The sequence below is a fragment of the Dipodomys ordii genome, unplaced genomic scaffold (genome assembly GCF_000151885.1).
Source record: "Dipodomys ordii isolate 6190 unplaced genomic scaffold, Dord_2.0 Scaffold128, whole genome shotgun sequence".
Taxonomy (NCBI): Eukaryota; Metazoa; Chordata; class Mammalia; order Rodentia; family Heteromyidae; genus Dipodomys; species Dipodomys ordii.
The window spans coordinates 2,182,396-2,199,407 of record NW_012267344.1 but is presented as its reverse complement, the minus strand read 5'-3'; the positions used below and the strand labels follow the sequence as shown (position 1 = coordinate 2,199,407).

Sequence of the window (17,012 nt, the reverse complement as noted above, 5' to 3'; positions counted from 1 at the left end):
CACTGGGAGGCTTGAACTCAGCCTGAGCTTTTACACTCAATGGTAGAGCTCTGCCATTCCCAATTTTTTGCTAGCTAATCAGAGACAAAAGTCTCCCAGGCTGTGGCTTTGAACCACGACCCTGGGATCTCAGCCTCCTGAGTCGCAGGCGTGGGCCTCAGAGCCCGGCCTGGACGACTCTTTCGGGTGCTGATCTGAGTGATGCTTCTGGGTGCTGGTCTGAGTGATTCTCCCCACAGGCCGAGTCCTCCCGGCTGGAGGAGTTTCCGGTTGGAGTGTGACTCTGCAAATGGGGCAAAGCCCCACCTCTAAGCCCCCTTCGGGTCTCCCCACATTTCTCAGACCCCAGAGTGGGCCACGAGGCTGCCCTCCCAGCGCCCAAGCCACCGTCCTCACCAGGGCCCCGCTGCTGAGCAGGATGATGAAGATGATGAAGCTCTCGAACCAGCTGTGCTTCACGATCTGGTAGCAGGTTTTCCTCAGGTTCCACCAAACCGACCAGGGCGATTTCCTCTTGTCTTTGCCACCGCCACAGGGAAAGCACCAGCTGAGACCTGAGGGGAAGTGGCCACAGCACAGAACCGCGTGGAGAAGCCCCGTCCTGGTGCTCGGGCTCACGCTTGTCACCCCAGCTCCTCAGGAGGCTGAGATCTGGAGGATCGCGGTTTGAGGCCAGCCTGGGCAGGAAAGTCCATGAGACTCTTGTCCCCCATGAACCACCAGAGAACTGGACATGTTGCTGTGGCTCAAGTGGTAGAGCACCAGCCCTGAGAAGAAGCGCTCAGGGACAGCGCCCAGGCCCCAAGTTCAAGCCCTACAACTAACAAAAAAGAAATCCAAACAACAGAGAATAGAGAGGTTGGGTAGATGAAAGAGGTCAGCAGACAGAGAGAAAGCCAGGTAAAAGAGCAGCAGGAGGGGCTGGGAAGGTGGCTCAGTGGTAGAGTGCTTGCCTAGCATGCATGAAGCCCTGGATTCCATTCCTCAGCACCACAGACACAGAAAAAGCTGGAAATGATGCTGTGGCTCAAGTGGTAGAGCACTAGCCTTGAGCAAAGAAGCTCAGGGACAGTGCACAGGCCCTGAGTTCAAGCCCCAGGACTGGCCCAAAAAAAAAAAAAGAGCAGAAAGATAAATGGCTAAATGGATGAAGAAACTGACTGGCACGTGTGGCCGGCTTCACAGCTACGTGGCTAAGTGATCAGGTAGATAGATGGAAATAGAAATGAATGGAAGCTGGGCATCGTGGCTCACACCTGTCATCCCAGCTACTCGGGAGGCTGAGATCTGAGGATGGTGAATGAAAGCCAGCCCGGGCAGGAAAGTCTGTGAGACTCTGATCTCCAGTGAACCCCCAGAAAACCAGAAGTGGCGCTGTGGCTCAAGTGGTAGAGCACCAGCCTTGAGCAGAAAAGAGCTCAGGGACAGGCCCTGAGTTCAAGACCCACAACCGACCAAAATTTAAAACAAACCAGAATCACCAGAAGAGACTGCCTGTATGGATTGCTTATCGTGTCCTAGACACACTTCCTCCTGATCTGTGCTCTCAGTACCCACAATGCTTTGCAGAGGGTGCCATGCTGCTTGATCACGTGGCCGACTCCCACCTGACCCAGGTGTCCTCATCTGGTACCCAGCATGCTTTGCAGCGAGCACCATCACTGCCTCCCTTCTCCTGGAGTGCTACGGAAGGGGTCGCACAGCTAGAAAGCAGACTGGGACGACATCCTTGAGGAAGGAGGGAAGGAGAGAGGCAGGGGGGAAGAAGGGAAAGAGAGATAAGGAGGGAAAGAAGGAAATAGGAAGGGAGGGAGGGAAAGGAGAAGGAAGGAGGGTAGGGAGGGAGGAAGGAAGGAAGGAGGGGAGGGAGAGAGGGAGGAATGGAGGGAAGGAAGGAAGGGGGGAGGGGAAGGAAGGTAGGAAGGAATGAAGAAATGGAGGGATGGAGGAAGGAAGAGAGGGAGAGAAGAAAGAGGGAGGGAGGAAAGAAATAAAGAAGGGAAGGAGGGAGAGAGGAAGGGAGGAAAGAAATAAGGGAGGGAGGGAGAGAGGAAGGAAGGAAGGAAAGAAATAAGGGAGGGAGGGAGAAAGGAAGGAAGGAAGGAAAGAAAGGAGGGAGGGAGGAAGGAAGGAAGGAAAGAAAGAAGGGAGGGAAGGAGAGAGGAAGGAAGGAAGGAAGGAGGGAGGGAAGGGGGAAGGGAAGGAGGGAAGGAAGGAGGGAGGAAGGGGAGAGGGAGGGAGGAAGGGAGGAAAGGAGGGAGAAAGAAGGAGGGAAGGAGGGGAGCAAGGGAGGAAAGAGGGAAGGAGGGAGGGAGGGAGGGAGGGAGGGAGGGAGGGAGATGTACCAATGCTACAAAGAAGAGGCCTGTTTGTTGGCGGGCAGGCTGGGCAGCACTTACCTGTGGGCAGACAGCGCTCAGGCTGCTTTCTAGGGGGGGTGTCACCGTCCAGGGACCCCGGGCCGTGGTGCAGGTCCACAGTGCTGCACTCTGAGAGCACGCTGCCCGCGTCCGACTTCTGCACACAACAACCCAGGGAGCCGTCATTCCCCACTCTGTCTAACCACAGTGACACTGGCTCCTTGTCACCTAAGTGGCCAAGGATGGGACCAGCCAGACACAAGAGGTAACAAGCAATGGTCTGTTCCCCGGGGGTCCTGTGCCACGCCATCTGGTCAACCCGATTCCCTCTCCATACAGCATGGCGTGGGAAGACACAGGGTCTGGCCCGCGCTGGGGACTCAGGGGCCAGCGAGGCTGTTCGTGCGTTCTGTGGACACTAAGCTGCCCGGCTACTTCAGCTCCTGGACAGCAGGGCTTGCCCACCACATCACCCTGGTGTTGGATCATATCTAGAGATAACGTTTAAAGGATCCCAAGGAAGCAGCCACTCAAGGTACTGAGTCATTACCCAGCCATGCTGCTGACATTCTACACTTTCCCAAAACATAAAACTACTGCATAAATAACGGTCCCGCCCCAAACGTCAGACAATACATCATACATGCCCAACTACATATCCCACATTATGTATGCCAAACTATGTGCTAGATATGTGTTAGACTATATGTTATATCTGTTAAGCTATATATTAATACCATGTGTTAGACTATATATTGTATATATTATATGTTCGACTATATATTATATGTGTTAGACTATATATTGTATATTATGTTAGACTATAGGATGTATATAACATCTTGGACTATATATCATATATATTATATGTGTTAGGCTATATATTGTATGTATTTTATATTAGACTATATGTTGTATACCATATATCTTACACTATATGTTATATAGTTAAATATTATATATAGTTATATAACATATATGTTAGACTAGACAGTATATATATTATGTTAGACTATATATTATATGTTAGACTATATATTGTATATATTATATGTGTATTATTATATATTATAAATTATATGTATTTTATGTTAGACTATATGTTGTATATGACATCTTAGACTATACATTATATATGTAGACTATATATTATATAACATATATGTTCACAATATATTATATGGAATACATGTTAGAATAGGTATTGTATATGTATGTTATTTATGTTAGAGTATATTACATATATGGATATATTATGCCTTTTAGACTATATTACTTATATTACATAGCGAGAGAGAGACTATTATATGTATTCAAAAATTGTATATTAGCCGGACACTAGTGGCTCACGCCTGTCATCCTAGCTACTCAGGAGGCTGAGATCTGAGGATCACGGTTCAAAGCCAGCCCGGTCAGGAAAGACTGTGAGACTCCTATCTCCAAAAAACCACCAGAAAACCGGAAGTGGTGCTGTAGCTCAAGTGGTAGAGCGCTCGCCTTGAACTGAAGAGCTGAGGGACAGCGCCCAGGCCCAGAGTTCAAGCACCATGACCAACAAAAAAAAATTGTAGATTACATATTATATATTAGACTATGTATTATATATGCTAAACTCTATATTATATAACCCATGTAGACTGCATATTATATGTGTATTATACCTGTTAGACTATAATATTACAAATATTTATGTATATATGTTAGACTATACATTATTTATTTTATATATTATATATTTGTTAGACTGTATATATTAGGTTAGACTATTACATATGTTAGACTACATATTACATATTATATATGTTAGACTACATATTACATATCATATGGTATATGTTAGATCATGTATCATATACTACATGTTAGGCTATATATATGTTAGACTATATCTTGTATATATTATATGTTATACTTTATATTATATATGCTAGACTATGTATTATATAACTTATATGTTAGACTATATGTTATATATTATGTATGTTAAGCTTTATAGTCAATACGTTGTGTTAGACTATATATATATATATGTCAGACTATATGTTGTATACTACTTATATTATACTATATAATTATATATATTACATGTTATATACATTAGTCTACATGTATGTTAGACTATATTTATATTACATATATGCTAAACTAAGTATTATATATATTTATATTTATTTCTCTTTATAGAAAACAATTTGTGGCCCTACTGGGGCTTGAATTCAGGGCCTCATGGTCTCACTTGATTTTTTTTTCACTCAAGGTTGGTTCTCTATCACTTGAGTCACACCTCTACTTCTGGTTTTGGCTGCTTATTAGAAGATCACAAGTCTCATGGCCTTTCCTGCCCAGGCTGGCCTCAAACCACAATCCTCCAACCTCAGCCTCCTAAGGAGCTATTCTAGATAAGGCGCGGGGGGGGGGGCGGGAATCACATGTTCCTTCTAACGATCCATGAGGAAAATTACCTTCCGTGGATTCTGTATGGCCAAAGTAGTGTCTTCTTCGGGAAACACGTCAATTTCCACCGCCAGTTCTCCTGGGCTGGTGGGTATTTTGGTCTCGTGCGGAGGACCACAGACCTGACAACAGAGGAGAGTTGGGAGTGGGGTTGATATTCTCGCTAGAAACCTCGCTTGCTGTGAAACCAACACACTTGGTTTTCTGTTTGCCATGAGAATAATCTGTGACGTTATTTATTTATCTTTGTCAGTGGTGGGGCTTGAACTCTGGGCCTGGGCGCTGTCCCTGAGCTCTTCAGCTCAAGGGTGGCGCTCTCTATCTTGAGCCAGGGCACCACTTCCAGTTTTCTGAGTGGCTTATTGGAGATCAGAGTCTCACGGACGTTCCTGGCTTTGAACCACGATCCTCTAGATCCCAGCCTCCTGAGTAGCCGGCTCAGTAAATGTGAGCTGCCAGCGTCCATCTGGCCACCGGATTTAAAAACCCTTAAAGCTCTGGCCTGGTGGTAAGACTCAGGCAGGTGGTAACTCGCGTTCGCCATGTCTTGTGAGCCCTTGGTCGCTATCTGAGCCTTCTCACCTGCCTTTCAGCCCTGGGTGGAGTGGTGGGCAAGGCATGATCCTCATCCAAATCTTCCACATCCGATTCTTCCTCTGCCAGTGGAGCCAGTGGGATCCGATCGTGCCCTGGGCCAGAAGTCTTCCGGGCTGGTGTAAACCCATCCAGCTCCTCCCAGGACTTCAATCCTCCCTTCTTCATCTCAGTGACCAAAGGATTCATGCCTTTGTTCTCGGCAGCATAGTTTTCCATCGTCCCTTCTTGCCTCCTGCGTGCCTGGCAGCAGATACGCTGGAGAGTTCGGAGCAGAAAAGCAAAGGCCTTCTGGAAGCGCACCATGGCCAGCTGGACCTTGGTTTGCCTGCCCTCTCCGCCCGGGTTTCCATCTCTCTCCTCGTTGCTGAAGGAGTTGAGCAGCAACGCAATAAAGAGATTGAGCACCTGCAAGTGGAGTCGGCAAGAAAGGGAACCAGGGGGGAAACTGAGGTACCAATGATGGGCGAGGACAAAATTTCCCCTCCCCCACCCTCCCATCCCAGGAGTCAAACTCCAACCAGGAAAGCCAGGCGGTAGCGGCTCACGCACGCCTGTCATCCCGGCTACCCAGGAGGCTGAGGATCTGGAGGATCGTGGTTAGAGGCCAGCCAGGGCAGGAAAGTCCATGAGACTGATCACCAATGAACTGGGAGACTCATCTCCAGTGAACCACCAGGAAACCGGAAGTGGCACCATGTAAGGCTCAATATGGGAGAGCGCCAGCCTTGAGTGAAAGAAGCTCAGGGACAGAGCCCAGGCCATGAGTTCAAGTCCTCACACACACACACACACACACACACACACAATAGATAAATCCGCCAGACTGTGACATCTCACCACAAGCTTCCCGATCACCATGATGGACAGGAAGACGATGATGCACAGCGTCCACCGCGCGGTGTTCATGCACTCCCACATGTTTTCGATCCACTCCCCACACAGGATGCGGAACACCACCAGGAAGGAGTGGTAGAAGTCACCCATGTGCCAGCGCCGGACGCACGGGCGCTCCTCCGCCCTGCACAGCGTCACGTTCTTCTGGGCACAGAAAGCATTGCCAAAGAGCTGCATGCCCACCACGGCGAAGATGAACACCACGATGGCCAGCACCACCGTCAGGTTGCCCAGCGCGCCCACCGAGTGGCCGATGATCTTGATGAGTGTGTTCAGGGTGGGCCAGGACTTGGCCAGCTTGAAGACCCGCAGCTGGTTGGAAAAAAAAAAAACAAGCACAACCAAAAATGAATGAATGAATGAATGAACAGGACAAGCAAGAAAAAGAAAAAAGCCCGTGAACGGCCCATGGACCTTCCTAAAGGATAGTGTAGGCAAGCCAGTCACCCAACAACTCAGGAGGCTGAGATCTGAGGATCCAGGTTCAAAGCCAGCCCCGGGCAGACAAAAAAAAATCCATGAGATTTTTATGTCCAATTCATCAGCAAAAAGCTGGAAGTGGACTGCATAGCTCAAGTGGTAGAGCACCAGCTCATGGTAGAAAAGCCAAGCAAGAGGACAAAAGCCCTGACTTCAGGTTCCAGTACTCATGTGACCAAGACAGGGGGCAGGGGGGGGGGGAAGAGGAAGGTCAGAGAGAGGGATGGAGGGAGGAAGGAGGAAGGAAGGAGAGAAGGAGGAGGGAGGGAGGGAGGAAGGGAGGGGGGAGAAAGGAGGAGGGAGGAAGAAGAGAGGAAGTGGGGAGGGAGGAAGAGAGGGAGAGAAAGAGGAGGGAGGAAGAGGGAGAGATGAGAAGGAAGGAGAGAGGGAGGAAGTGGAAACAGAGGAAGGGAAGAGGAAGGGAGAGAAGGTGGGAGGAAGGGAGAGAGGGAGGGGGAGAGAGGGAGGGAGCTCACCACTCTGAAGGAGCGAAAGAAAGACCAGCGCTGGTTGGAGAGGTTGATCATGACGTCGACAAAGCTCAGAAGAGCAACGATGCAATCGAAGATGTTCCAGCCATGGCGGAAGTAGTGGTAGGGATCGAGTGCAATGATCTTCAGGAACATCTCAGCGATGAAAATGCCGGTGAAAACCTGCCGCGGGGCGGAGGGGAAGGAGATGCGGGTGGCAGAGCATCCTTGTTGAAGAATGGCTCAGGAAGCCGGGCACCACCACTGGCTCACACCTGTCATCCTGGCTACTCAGGAGGCTGAGAGCTGAGGATCACGGTTCAAAGCCAGCCAGGGCAGGAAAGTCCATGAGACTCTGATCACCAATGAACCATCCAAGCAAAAAGCCAGAAGTGGCGCTGTGGCTCAAGTGGTAAAGAGCTAGGCTTGAATACAAAAGCTCAGAGACAGTGCCCAGGCCCTGAGTTCAATTCCAGGACCAACACAAAAACAAATGAACCAACAAACAAACAATAAATAAATGGTTCCAGGGACCAGCATGGCTGTGTGAAGAAGCCAGGCTCAAAAGGTCACAGGCTACGGGCTTCCTCTCCTAGATGATCCTAAACCCAAAGCAGAAATACATACGAAAGTATATACAGCTTACACACACAGATACGAATATATAAAAAAGGGATTAGATAGGTGACACACAGACAGACAGACAGATTAGATAGGTAGATGATAGACAGGTAGGTAGAGAGATAGGTAGGTAGGTAGATGAGATAGGTAGACAATTCATAGATGAATAAGCAAATGAATGACAGATAGACACATGGATGGATGGATGGATGGATGATAGGTAGGTGATAGATAATAGATGCATGCATAGATGATAGGCAGATGGATGATATGGACACATAATATATATATGATAATAGATAGATAGATCATATAAAGATAGATGAAGGAGGGAAGGAAGAAAAGAAAGGGAGGGATGGAGGGAGAGAAAAAGGAAGAAGGAAGAGAGGAAGGGAGAGAGAGAGGGAAGGAGGGAGGGAGGGAAAGATATTTATAATAGTAAGAGTGTTTAGAGGGAAAGAGGGAGATTATTGAGAGTAAATACCAAAATACATTGCATCTATGCATGAAGACTCGGGGAGGGGAAAGCTAACAGTCACAAAAAGCCGTTGGCACCTGGGGGTACAGGAAAGAGAGAGAATGGGGGGATTGATGGTGGGTCCCCTTTGAACCAGGAGCACACACTTTTGAATCCCTCTTTGTTTTGCATTTTGATGATGATCTTGGTGTAGCCACAGAGTGGCTTCAATTCAATCTATCAGTTCACGAGTACGATGCATGTTTTTGGTCATTCATGGGGCTTGAACTCAGGGCCTGGGCTCTGTCCCTGAGCACTCTGCCACTTGGAGCCATATATACGGCACCACCTTCCAGTTTTCTGGTGGTTCCTTGGAGATGAGAGTCTCACGGATTTTCCCGCCCCGGGATGAGCCTCCAAATGCTGTCATCCAAATCTCAGCCTCCTGAGTAGCTAGGATGACAGCCATGAGGTACCATCATCATCCAATCTGGATTTGAGTAGGGTTTTTTGTTTGTTTGTTTAGAGAAGTTACCTGTTCCCTGTTCCAATTCTTTTTTTTTGGGGGGGGGGGTCTGGTCGTGGGCCTGAACTCTGGGCCTGGGCGCTGTCCCTCAGCTCTTCAGCTCAAGGCTAGCGCTCTACCACTTGAGCCACAGCGCCACTTCCGGCTTTTTTCCTTTTTGCTTATGTGGTGCTGGGGAATCGAACCTAGGGCCTCATGCATGCAAGGCAAGCACTCTACCACTGAGCCACCTTCCCAGCCCCCCTGTTCCAATTCTTATGGGAACCCAAGACCCCATTTTGTTAACACAATTTCCAAGATGCTTGATTGGTTTGCTGAGAGGAAGCAAGTACCCAGTTGCCTGTTCTCAGGATGGTGTGCAGCTCCTCCGGCATCTGGTGGTACTCCATGGCTAGGAAGACGGTGTTGGTGATGATGCAGAGGGTGATGGCCAGTTCGGTGAAGGGGTCCATCATGACCAGTCGCAGCCCCTTCTTGATGCACACCCAGTGTGGGCTGCAGTTCCACACCAGGTATCTGGACGCCATGTTTTCCCCACAGGGGAGACAAGGCTCCTGGGATTTTTCTTTTTCTAGGGAAGAATGAAAAGAATTCAAATTCAACTTGCCCAGCAGTGAGGCTGACTGAGCTATTTTTTGTCAGGGGTAAGGTTTGAACTCAGTCCCTGAGCTCTTTCACTCAAGGCTGGCACTCTACCATATATATGCTGCCACTTCCAGTTTCCCACATATATATATATATATGGCACCACTTCCGGTTTTCTGGTGGTTCCTTGGAGATGAGGGTCTCACAGACTTTCCTTCCCTGGACTGACTTGGAACCACAATTCTCCAGATCTCAGCCTCCTGATAAGCTGGGATGACAGGCGTGAGCCATGGGTGTCGGACTTCTGAATGACTTTTGCTTGGCTTTTGTCTCTCCTTCTTGGTCTTTTGAGATAGATGATCTAATGAAGGCACTGTGGCTCATTCTTGTCATCCTGGTTTGGAACCAACCCAGGCCAAAAAGACCATGATACTCTTATCTCCAATGAACTAGCCCAAAGCCAGAAGTGGACTTGTGGCTTAAGTGGTAGAGCATCAGCCTTCAGTGAAAATAACAATAGTAATAATAATAACAACAACAACTAAGGGACAGAATGTAGGTCCTGAGTTCAAGCCTCCATAGAAGCACAATAATCATGATCCTAAGGCTAAGAGCTAGAGCCCAGGTGGCTCATGCTTGTAATCCTAGCTATTTAGGAGGCTGAGATCCGAGGATCGTGGTTCGAAGCCAGACATGGCAGAAAAAGACTGTAAGGCTCTTTTCTCTGGTGAATTAGCAAAAATCCAGAAGTGGTGCTGTGGCTCGAGTGGTAGTGTGCCCTGAGTTCAAGTCCTAGGACTGACCAAAAAGTCCCATCCTACATCTAGCTAGTTGCACAATTCAAGACTGACTCAGAATAGTATTGAGCTCAAGAAAGAGGGGTTTGGGGTGTTTTTTTTCTTTTTATGCCAGTCCTGGGGCTTGAACTCAGGGCCTGAGCACTGTCCCTGAGCTTCTTTGGCTCAAGGCTGGTGCTCTACTACTTAAGCCACAGCACCACTTCCAGCTTTTTCTGTGTATGTGGTACTGAGGAATCGAACCCGGGGCTTCATGCATGCGAGGCAAGCACTCTGCCACTGAGCCACCTTCCCAGCCCAGGGGAGCCATTTTCTCCAAGCCACTCCGCGTCCATGGCCTCAAGAGGGAGAAGACGTTGTTCTCTGTAGGATGATACAGGGGGTTGCTTCCCCACCACCACCACCCCAAGAAACGTGGGTGCAGTGAAGTGGGGAGACTCCTGGAGGACCGAGGAGGGAAGAATGGAGAAGGGACTGGAGTCAGAGGTCCCCCTGGGACTTGCTAATGGGCCTCACCTTGCATGGTAATGGTCAGAATGCTCACGGCACTCAGCGCCCTCTGTCTCTGCAGAGGGTCGGCGCGCTCATCAAACAGATCCACGGGCACAGTCTGGGACAGACGCTTGGTTTGCTGGAGAAGGCGTGGCTGCAAGAAAGGCCATCATGAGCCTTTATGCATCTATTCATTTATGTCTTCATTTTTGCCAGTCCTGGGACTCAACCTCAGGGCCTGGGCACTGTCCCTGAGCCTCTTTGTGCTCAAGGCTGGTGCTCTACCACTTTGAGATATATATATATATGGCGCCACTTCCGGTTTCCTGGTGGTTCCTTGGAAATTAAGAGTCTCATGGACTTTCCTGCCCCAGGCTGGCTTTGAACCGCCATCCTCCAGATCTCAGCCTCCTGAGTCGCTAGGATGACAGGCGTGAGCCACGGACACTCTGGTGGAAATGTGTACTTTCTAGCTCCTAGCAAATTGCAACCAGTGCTCAAATAGGTTCATAAACACATGGGATTTGGAGACAAGTGATTGCAGGGAGGGTGTGCAAATGGGGAAATGGGGAAATGGATGAATGAATCCCCAGCAACCCGTCCTCAGGACATCGACCCCCCCCCCACAACCCGCCCTCCACACCCCAGATGCTTCAAATTCCTTACATTTCTGGTAGATTCTTCATCGGAATCTGACCCTGGAGAGGGGTCTTTCCTGGATTTCCTTAACAAGAACGATTGCCTTTGCTTCTTGCCGAAGAACTTCCTTTTCGTGGGGGAAAAGGAGGAAGCTTGTAGGGAGTTCAGCGACGTCCGGTCCATGCCCATGGCGACCAGTGCCTTAGGAAAACGAACAACAGCAGTGAAGGAAGTTGAGGGCCCAGGGCTCACGTCTGTCATCCTAGTGACTCAGGAGGCTGAGATCTGAGGATTGCGGTTCAAAGCCAGCCCGGGCAGGAAGATCCATGAGATTCTGATCTCCAAGGAACCACCAGAAAATCAGAAGTGGTGCTGTGGTTCAAGTGGTAGAGCACCAGCCTTGAACTGAAGTGCTGAGGGACAGCGCCCAGAGGACAGGGGAGGGGAGGAGGGAGAGCACAGGATGGGGGGGGTGGGCAGGCCGTACCTCCTTCTCCTCCCGCAGCAGCTGCTGGGCCTCCTGGAACATCCTCTCCTTGGCCTGGGTCTCGGCGGCCACGTTGTGGTTCTGCTCCTCATACGCCATGGTGACCACAGCCAGGGTGAGGTTGAGCAGGTAGAAGGAGCCCAGCAGGATGACCATCACGAAGAAGAACACGTAATACAGCCCGGACGTGCGCAGCGTCTGCCAGGAACGGGAGCCTCATTTGTATCTCATTTGCATCTCATTTACATCTCATTTGCATGCTATCTGGAGGATGGCGGTTCAAAATTAAGGAAAGTCTGAGAGACTCTGATCTCCATATATACATACATAGAGAGAAAGAAAGAGCACACCATATAGAATATATATATTGAGCCATATATATGGTTCCATGTCCAGTTTTCTGGTGGTTCATTGGTGATCAGAGTCTCACAGACTTTCCTGCCCAGGCTGGCTTTGAACCATGATCCTCGGGATCTCAGCTTCCTGAGTAGCTAGGATGACCGGTGTGAGGCATCAGTGCCTGGCAAATGTTAGAATTGTTTTGTTTGTTTTGTCAAATAATAGAACCGGAGGGAGATCATGGCAGAAAGAGAGGGGCAGGGCGTATGGATGGCTAACCTGTCGGTACAGTTTCTCCCAAGAATCCTGGGTCATGAGCCGGAACATGGCAAGAAAAGACCAGCCAAAGTTGTCAAAGTTCGTGAAGCCATGGTCAGGATTCACTCGGGTTTTGTTGCATTTAGAGTTATTGGGACAAGATCTAGATTGGGGAAACAGAGGGACAGAGAAGGAATCACTGTCCTCATCCCAACCCAACCCTCTCTCCATCCATAACAATGTACTTTTTTTTTCTTTATCTTTGTCCCAGTCTTGGGGCTTGAACTCAGGGCCTGGGTACTGTCCCTGAGCTTCTTCAGCTCAAAGCTGGCACTCTACCACTTAAGCCATAACACCATTTCTGGTTTTCTGGCAATTCAATGGAGATCAGAATCTCACGGACTCCCCTGCCCAGGCTGGCTTTGAACCGAGATCCTCAGATCCCAGTCTCCTGAGTAGCTAGGCTGAGAGGCATGAGCCACTGTCATCCTAAACATGATCACTTCCCAATTGTTCTCCAGTGAATTGATTAATACTGTCATATTAGCAGCTTTTCGGGGAAATAGGAAGAGTACTCCTATCTACTCAGGAGGCTCAGATCAAGAGGATCACAGTTGAAGGCCAGCCCCAGGCAGGAAAGTCCATGAGACTCTATCTCCAATGAACCACCAGAAAACCGGAAGTGGTGCCATATATGTAGTTTAAAGAGATAGAGTGCTAGCCTTGAGCAAAAGAGCTCAAGGACAGCATTCAGGCCCTGAGTTCAAGTCCCACAACTGACAAAAATCAAGCAAACAACAAAACCAGCACTGATTAAGGAGTGTCACCATTGTTTCCTTCCGTACGTGTGGAACTTGCATGCACACAATTCTACAAGATCTGGAAGCTTTCTGCTTGGTAGTAAAATGGAGCATTTCAACCTCTTACCTGCTACCAACCCACATGCCACACATTATGAATTCTTTGTCATTGTTTTCTTTTTCAAAGCAAGCCTCTGAGAGAAGAAAAAAAGCAAATTCAGATTTTAAGAAAAACACCCTGAAGTGAAAAAGAACATGACAGATTATCCCTATTCTTTTTTTTTCTGTCGGTCATGGGGCCTGAACTCTGGGCCTGGGCGCTGTCCCTCAGCTCTTCAGCTCAAGGCGAGCGCTCTACCCCTTGAGCCACAGCACCACTTCCGGTTTTCTAGTGGATTATTGGAGATAAGAGTCTCACAGACTTTCATACCCGGGCTGGCTTTGAACCTCAATCCTCAGATCTCAGCCTCCTGAGTAGCTAGGATTACAGGTGTGAGCTACCGGCACCCAGCTATCCCTATTCTTTAATTATTTTGTTTTGTCTACCACTTACCTATTAATCCCTTCCCCTATCCATCTCCCACTCATCCATTCAGATATCTTCTAGCCATCACCTATCTGCTCAGTGTCTTATCCATCCACCCATCAACCACCCATCCACCCACCCATCCATCCATACTCCTATCCATCATCCATACACCTAACCATCCATCTTCCTATCCATTCATCCAAACACCCATCCACCCATCCACCCATCCATCCATCTATCCACCCATCCATCCATCCATCCACTCACTCACTCTCTTATCCATCTATCTTCCCATCTATCCACCCATCCATACATTGACCCATCCATCCACCCACCCATTCATCCATCCACCCACCCACCCATCCACCCATCCATCCATTCATCCACCTATCCATCCACCCTCCCATCCACCCATCCATCCATTCACCTATCCACCCATGCATACATCCACCCACCCACCCACCCATCCACCCATCCATCCATTCATCCACCTATCCATCCACCCACCCATCCATCCATCCACCCATCCATCCACTCACTCTCTTATCCATCCATCCTCCCATCCATCCATACATCTATCCATCCACCCACCCACCCATCCACCCATCCATCCTCCCATCCACCCAACCATCCATCTATACACCCATTCACCTGCCCCATCCATCCATCCATTCATTTATCCATCCATCCACTCACCTATCCATCTATCCATCCACCCATCCATCCAACCACCCACCCATTCACCCAGCTGCCTACTCATCAATCCATTCTACCCACCCATCCATCCATCCAACCATACATCTACCCACCCATTCACTCACCCATCCACCCACCCATACATATATCCATTTTCCATCCACCCAACCATACATCTATCCATTTTCCACCCACCCACCTATCCATCCATCCACCCACCCTCCATTTGTCTATCTATCCATTCATTCATCCACTCACCCACCCATCCATCCAACCACCCATCCATTCACCCAGCCACCTGCCCACCCATCCATCCATCTATCCATTCTACACACTCATCTATCCACCCAACCATCCACCCATCCATTTATCCATTCACCCACTCACCTATCCATCTATCTATCCATCTACCCATCTTTCCACCCAACTATCCACACATCCATCTATCCATTCATCCATCCACCCACCCACCTACCCATCCATCCACCCATCCACTCATCCATCCATTCACCCATCCATCCACCCATCCACCCATCCATCTACCTATCCACCTACCCATCCATCGATACACCCACCCATGCACCACTTGCCCACTCATCCATTCATCTATTCATCCATCCATCCATTCATCCACCCACCCATTCACCCACCCACCTACCTACCCATCCATCTATCTAACCAGCCAGCCACCTAAACATTAGCCAGCCAACCTGAGCAGACAAATCTGAGACTCATATCTCCAATTAAGTGGCAAAAAGCCAGAGGTGGAGCTGTGGCTCAAGTGGTAGAGAGCCAGCCTTAAGCAAAAAAAAAAGCTAGGGGGTAGTATGGGGTAGTGTTGGGGTCCTGAGTTCAAGTCCCAGCACTAGCACACAACACAAAGGAGGAGGAGGAGGAGGAGGGGAAGGAGAAGAAGAAGAAGGAGAAGAAGAAGAAGAAGAAGAAGAAGAAGAAGAAGAAGAAGAAGAAGAAGAAGAAGAAGAAGAAGAAGAAGAAGAAGAAGAAGAAGAAGAAGAAGAAGAAGAAGGAAAGAAAAGAAAGAAAGAAAGAAAGAAAGAAAGAGGAGGAGGAGGAGACTGGCCATAATATTAAAAAGGAATTCTATCTGAGCCATTCATTCAAAGGAAAGCATTAAACGTAGGCAATTCATTACCTAAGAAGTGGGTGATGGGAAGGAGCCCGCACGGCCTCCACAGGCCAGAGGCGGGGCTTACCGTTGGTGGCCCAGTCGGTGGTGCCTGCGCAGCTATCCTTGACACACTTCTGGTTCAGGTTTCCCATGAACAGCTGCTGGCCCACCAGAGCGAAGATGCTCAGACAGAACAAGGTGAGCACCATCACATCGACCAGCTTCTTCACCGAGCGCATCAAGGCGCCCACAATGACCTTCAGGCCTGGGGAGAAGAACAAGGGGCTGGAGCGGCGCTCAGTGTCTCCCATCTGAATTGGGCAAGGAGCCCGGCGGTGGGGGCACGCACCCTGTCCTCCTGGCCACTCAGGAGGCTGAGATCTAGAGGATCATGGTTCAAAGCCAGCCCAGGCAGGAAAGTCCAAGAGACTCTTTCTTCCAGTGGACCAGCAAAAACAAGCTAGAGGATGGAGGGGGTGGATCAAGCGGTAGAGCTCCAGCCTTGAGCATCAAAGCCAAGTAAGAGGAGGAGATTCTGAGTTCAAGCCCTAGGACTGGTGCGCACGCGCGCGCACACACACACACACACACACACAGAGTCAGGTGCCAGTGGCTCACGCCTGTCATCCTAGCTACCAGGAGGCTGAGATCTGAGGATCACCGTTCAAAGCCAGCCCTGGCTGGCAAATCTGAGAGACACCAATTTCCAATGAACCAGTCAAAAAAAAGCCAGAAGAGGAGCTGTGGTTCAAGTAGTAGAGCACCCACCAGCCTGGCATGGAATAAAACAAAACCTTAAGTGAGAGTCTGAGTTCAAGCTCAGTACCAACACACACACACACACATACACACATGCACACACGCGCACACACACACACACACACACACACTATATTTTCTAAGAGCCACTGGTGATTTTAAAAACAAAAATCACTTACCTGACACTACGGAAATGGCCTTCAAGGCTCTGAACACGCGGAAGGTACGGAGAGAGGAGACCGGAGTCTGTGAGTCTACGATCCTGTAAAGGAAACAGGAAAGCCCATGAAAGGACTGCTTCTGGAAGGTTCTGCGCCATCTCTCTCCACAGAAGACCAAGGAAAGCAGAGGCCCAGCGTCCACGGCGCATGCCCACCACCCTGGAAATGGGTTGGGCCATTGGGCCGCACCAATGGGTGTAGAGAAATCCTTACAACGAGTGAGCTGCGCTGTGGCGGCTCATACCTGATCATCCTGGCTACTCAGGAGGCTGAGATCTGGAGGATCACAGTTCAAGGCCAGCCCCAGGCCAAGAAACCATCAGAAAACCGGAAGTGGCGCCATCTTTATGGCTCAAAGTGGTAGAGTGCCAGCCTTGAGCACAAAGAGGCTCAGGCCCTGAGTTCAAGCCCCAGGACTCACA

The 17,012-nt window shown here is 49.3% G+C and overlaps 1 protein-coding gene across 1 annotated transcript in view; it reads right to left on the bottom strand.

Moving 5' to 3' along the window:
* Scn11a (sodium channel, voltage gated, type XI alpha subunit) overlaps positions 1-17,012 on the bottom strand; it is a 37,452-nt gene that overhangs the window by 15,870 nt on the left and 4,570 nt on the right. The window contains exons 6-19 of the mRNA XM_013030250.1: positions 16,549-16,631; positions 15,696-15,875; positions 13,384-13,450; positions 12,478-12,619; positions 11,860-12,057; positions 11,400-11,573; positions 10,758-10,887; positions 9,192-9,430; positions 7,262-7,438; positions 6,249-6,617; positions 5,397-5,816; positions 4,823-4,936; positions 2,400-2,517; positions 397-554 (exon numbers count right to left, since the gene is read on the bottom strand). Of these exons, the coding sequence (XP_012885704.1) occupies positions 397-554; positions 2,400-2,517; positions 4,823-4,936; positions 5,397-5,816; positions 6,249-6,617; positions 7,262-7,438; positions 9,192-9,430; positions 10,758-10,887; positions 11,400-11,573; positions 11,860-12,057; positions 12,478-12,619; positions 13,384-13,450; positions 15,696-15,875; positions 16,549-16,631 (2,569 nt within the window). The remainder of the gene's footprint in view (positions 1-396; positions 555-2,399; positions 2,518-4,822; positions 4,937-5,396; positions 5,817-6,248; positions 6,618-7,261; positions 7,439-9,191; positions 9,431-10,757; positions 10,888-11,399; positions 11,574-11,859; positions 12,058-12,477; positions 12,620-13,383; positions 13,451-15,695; positions 15,876-16,548; positions 16,632-17,012) is intronic.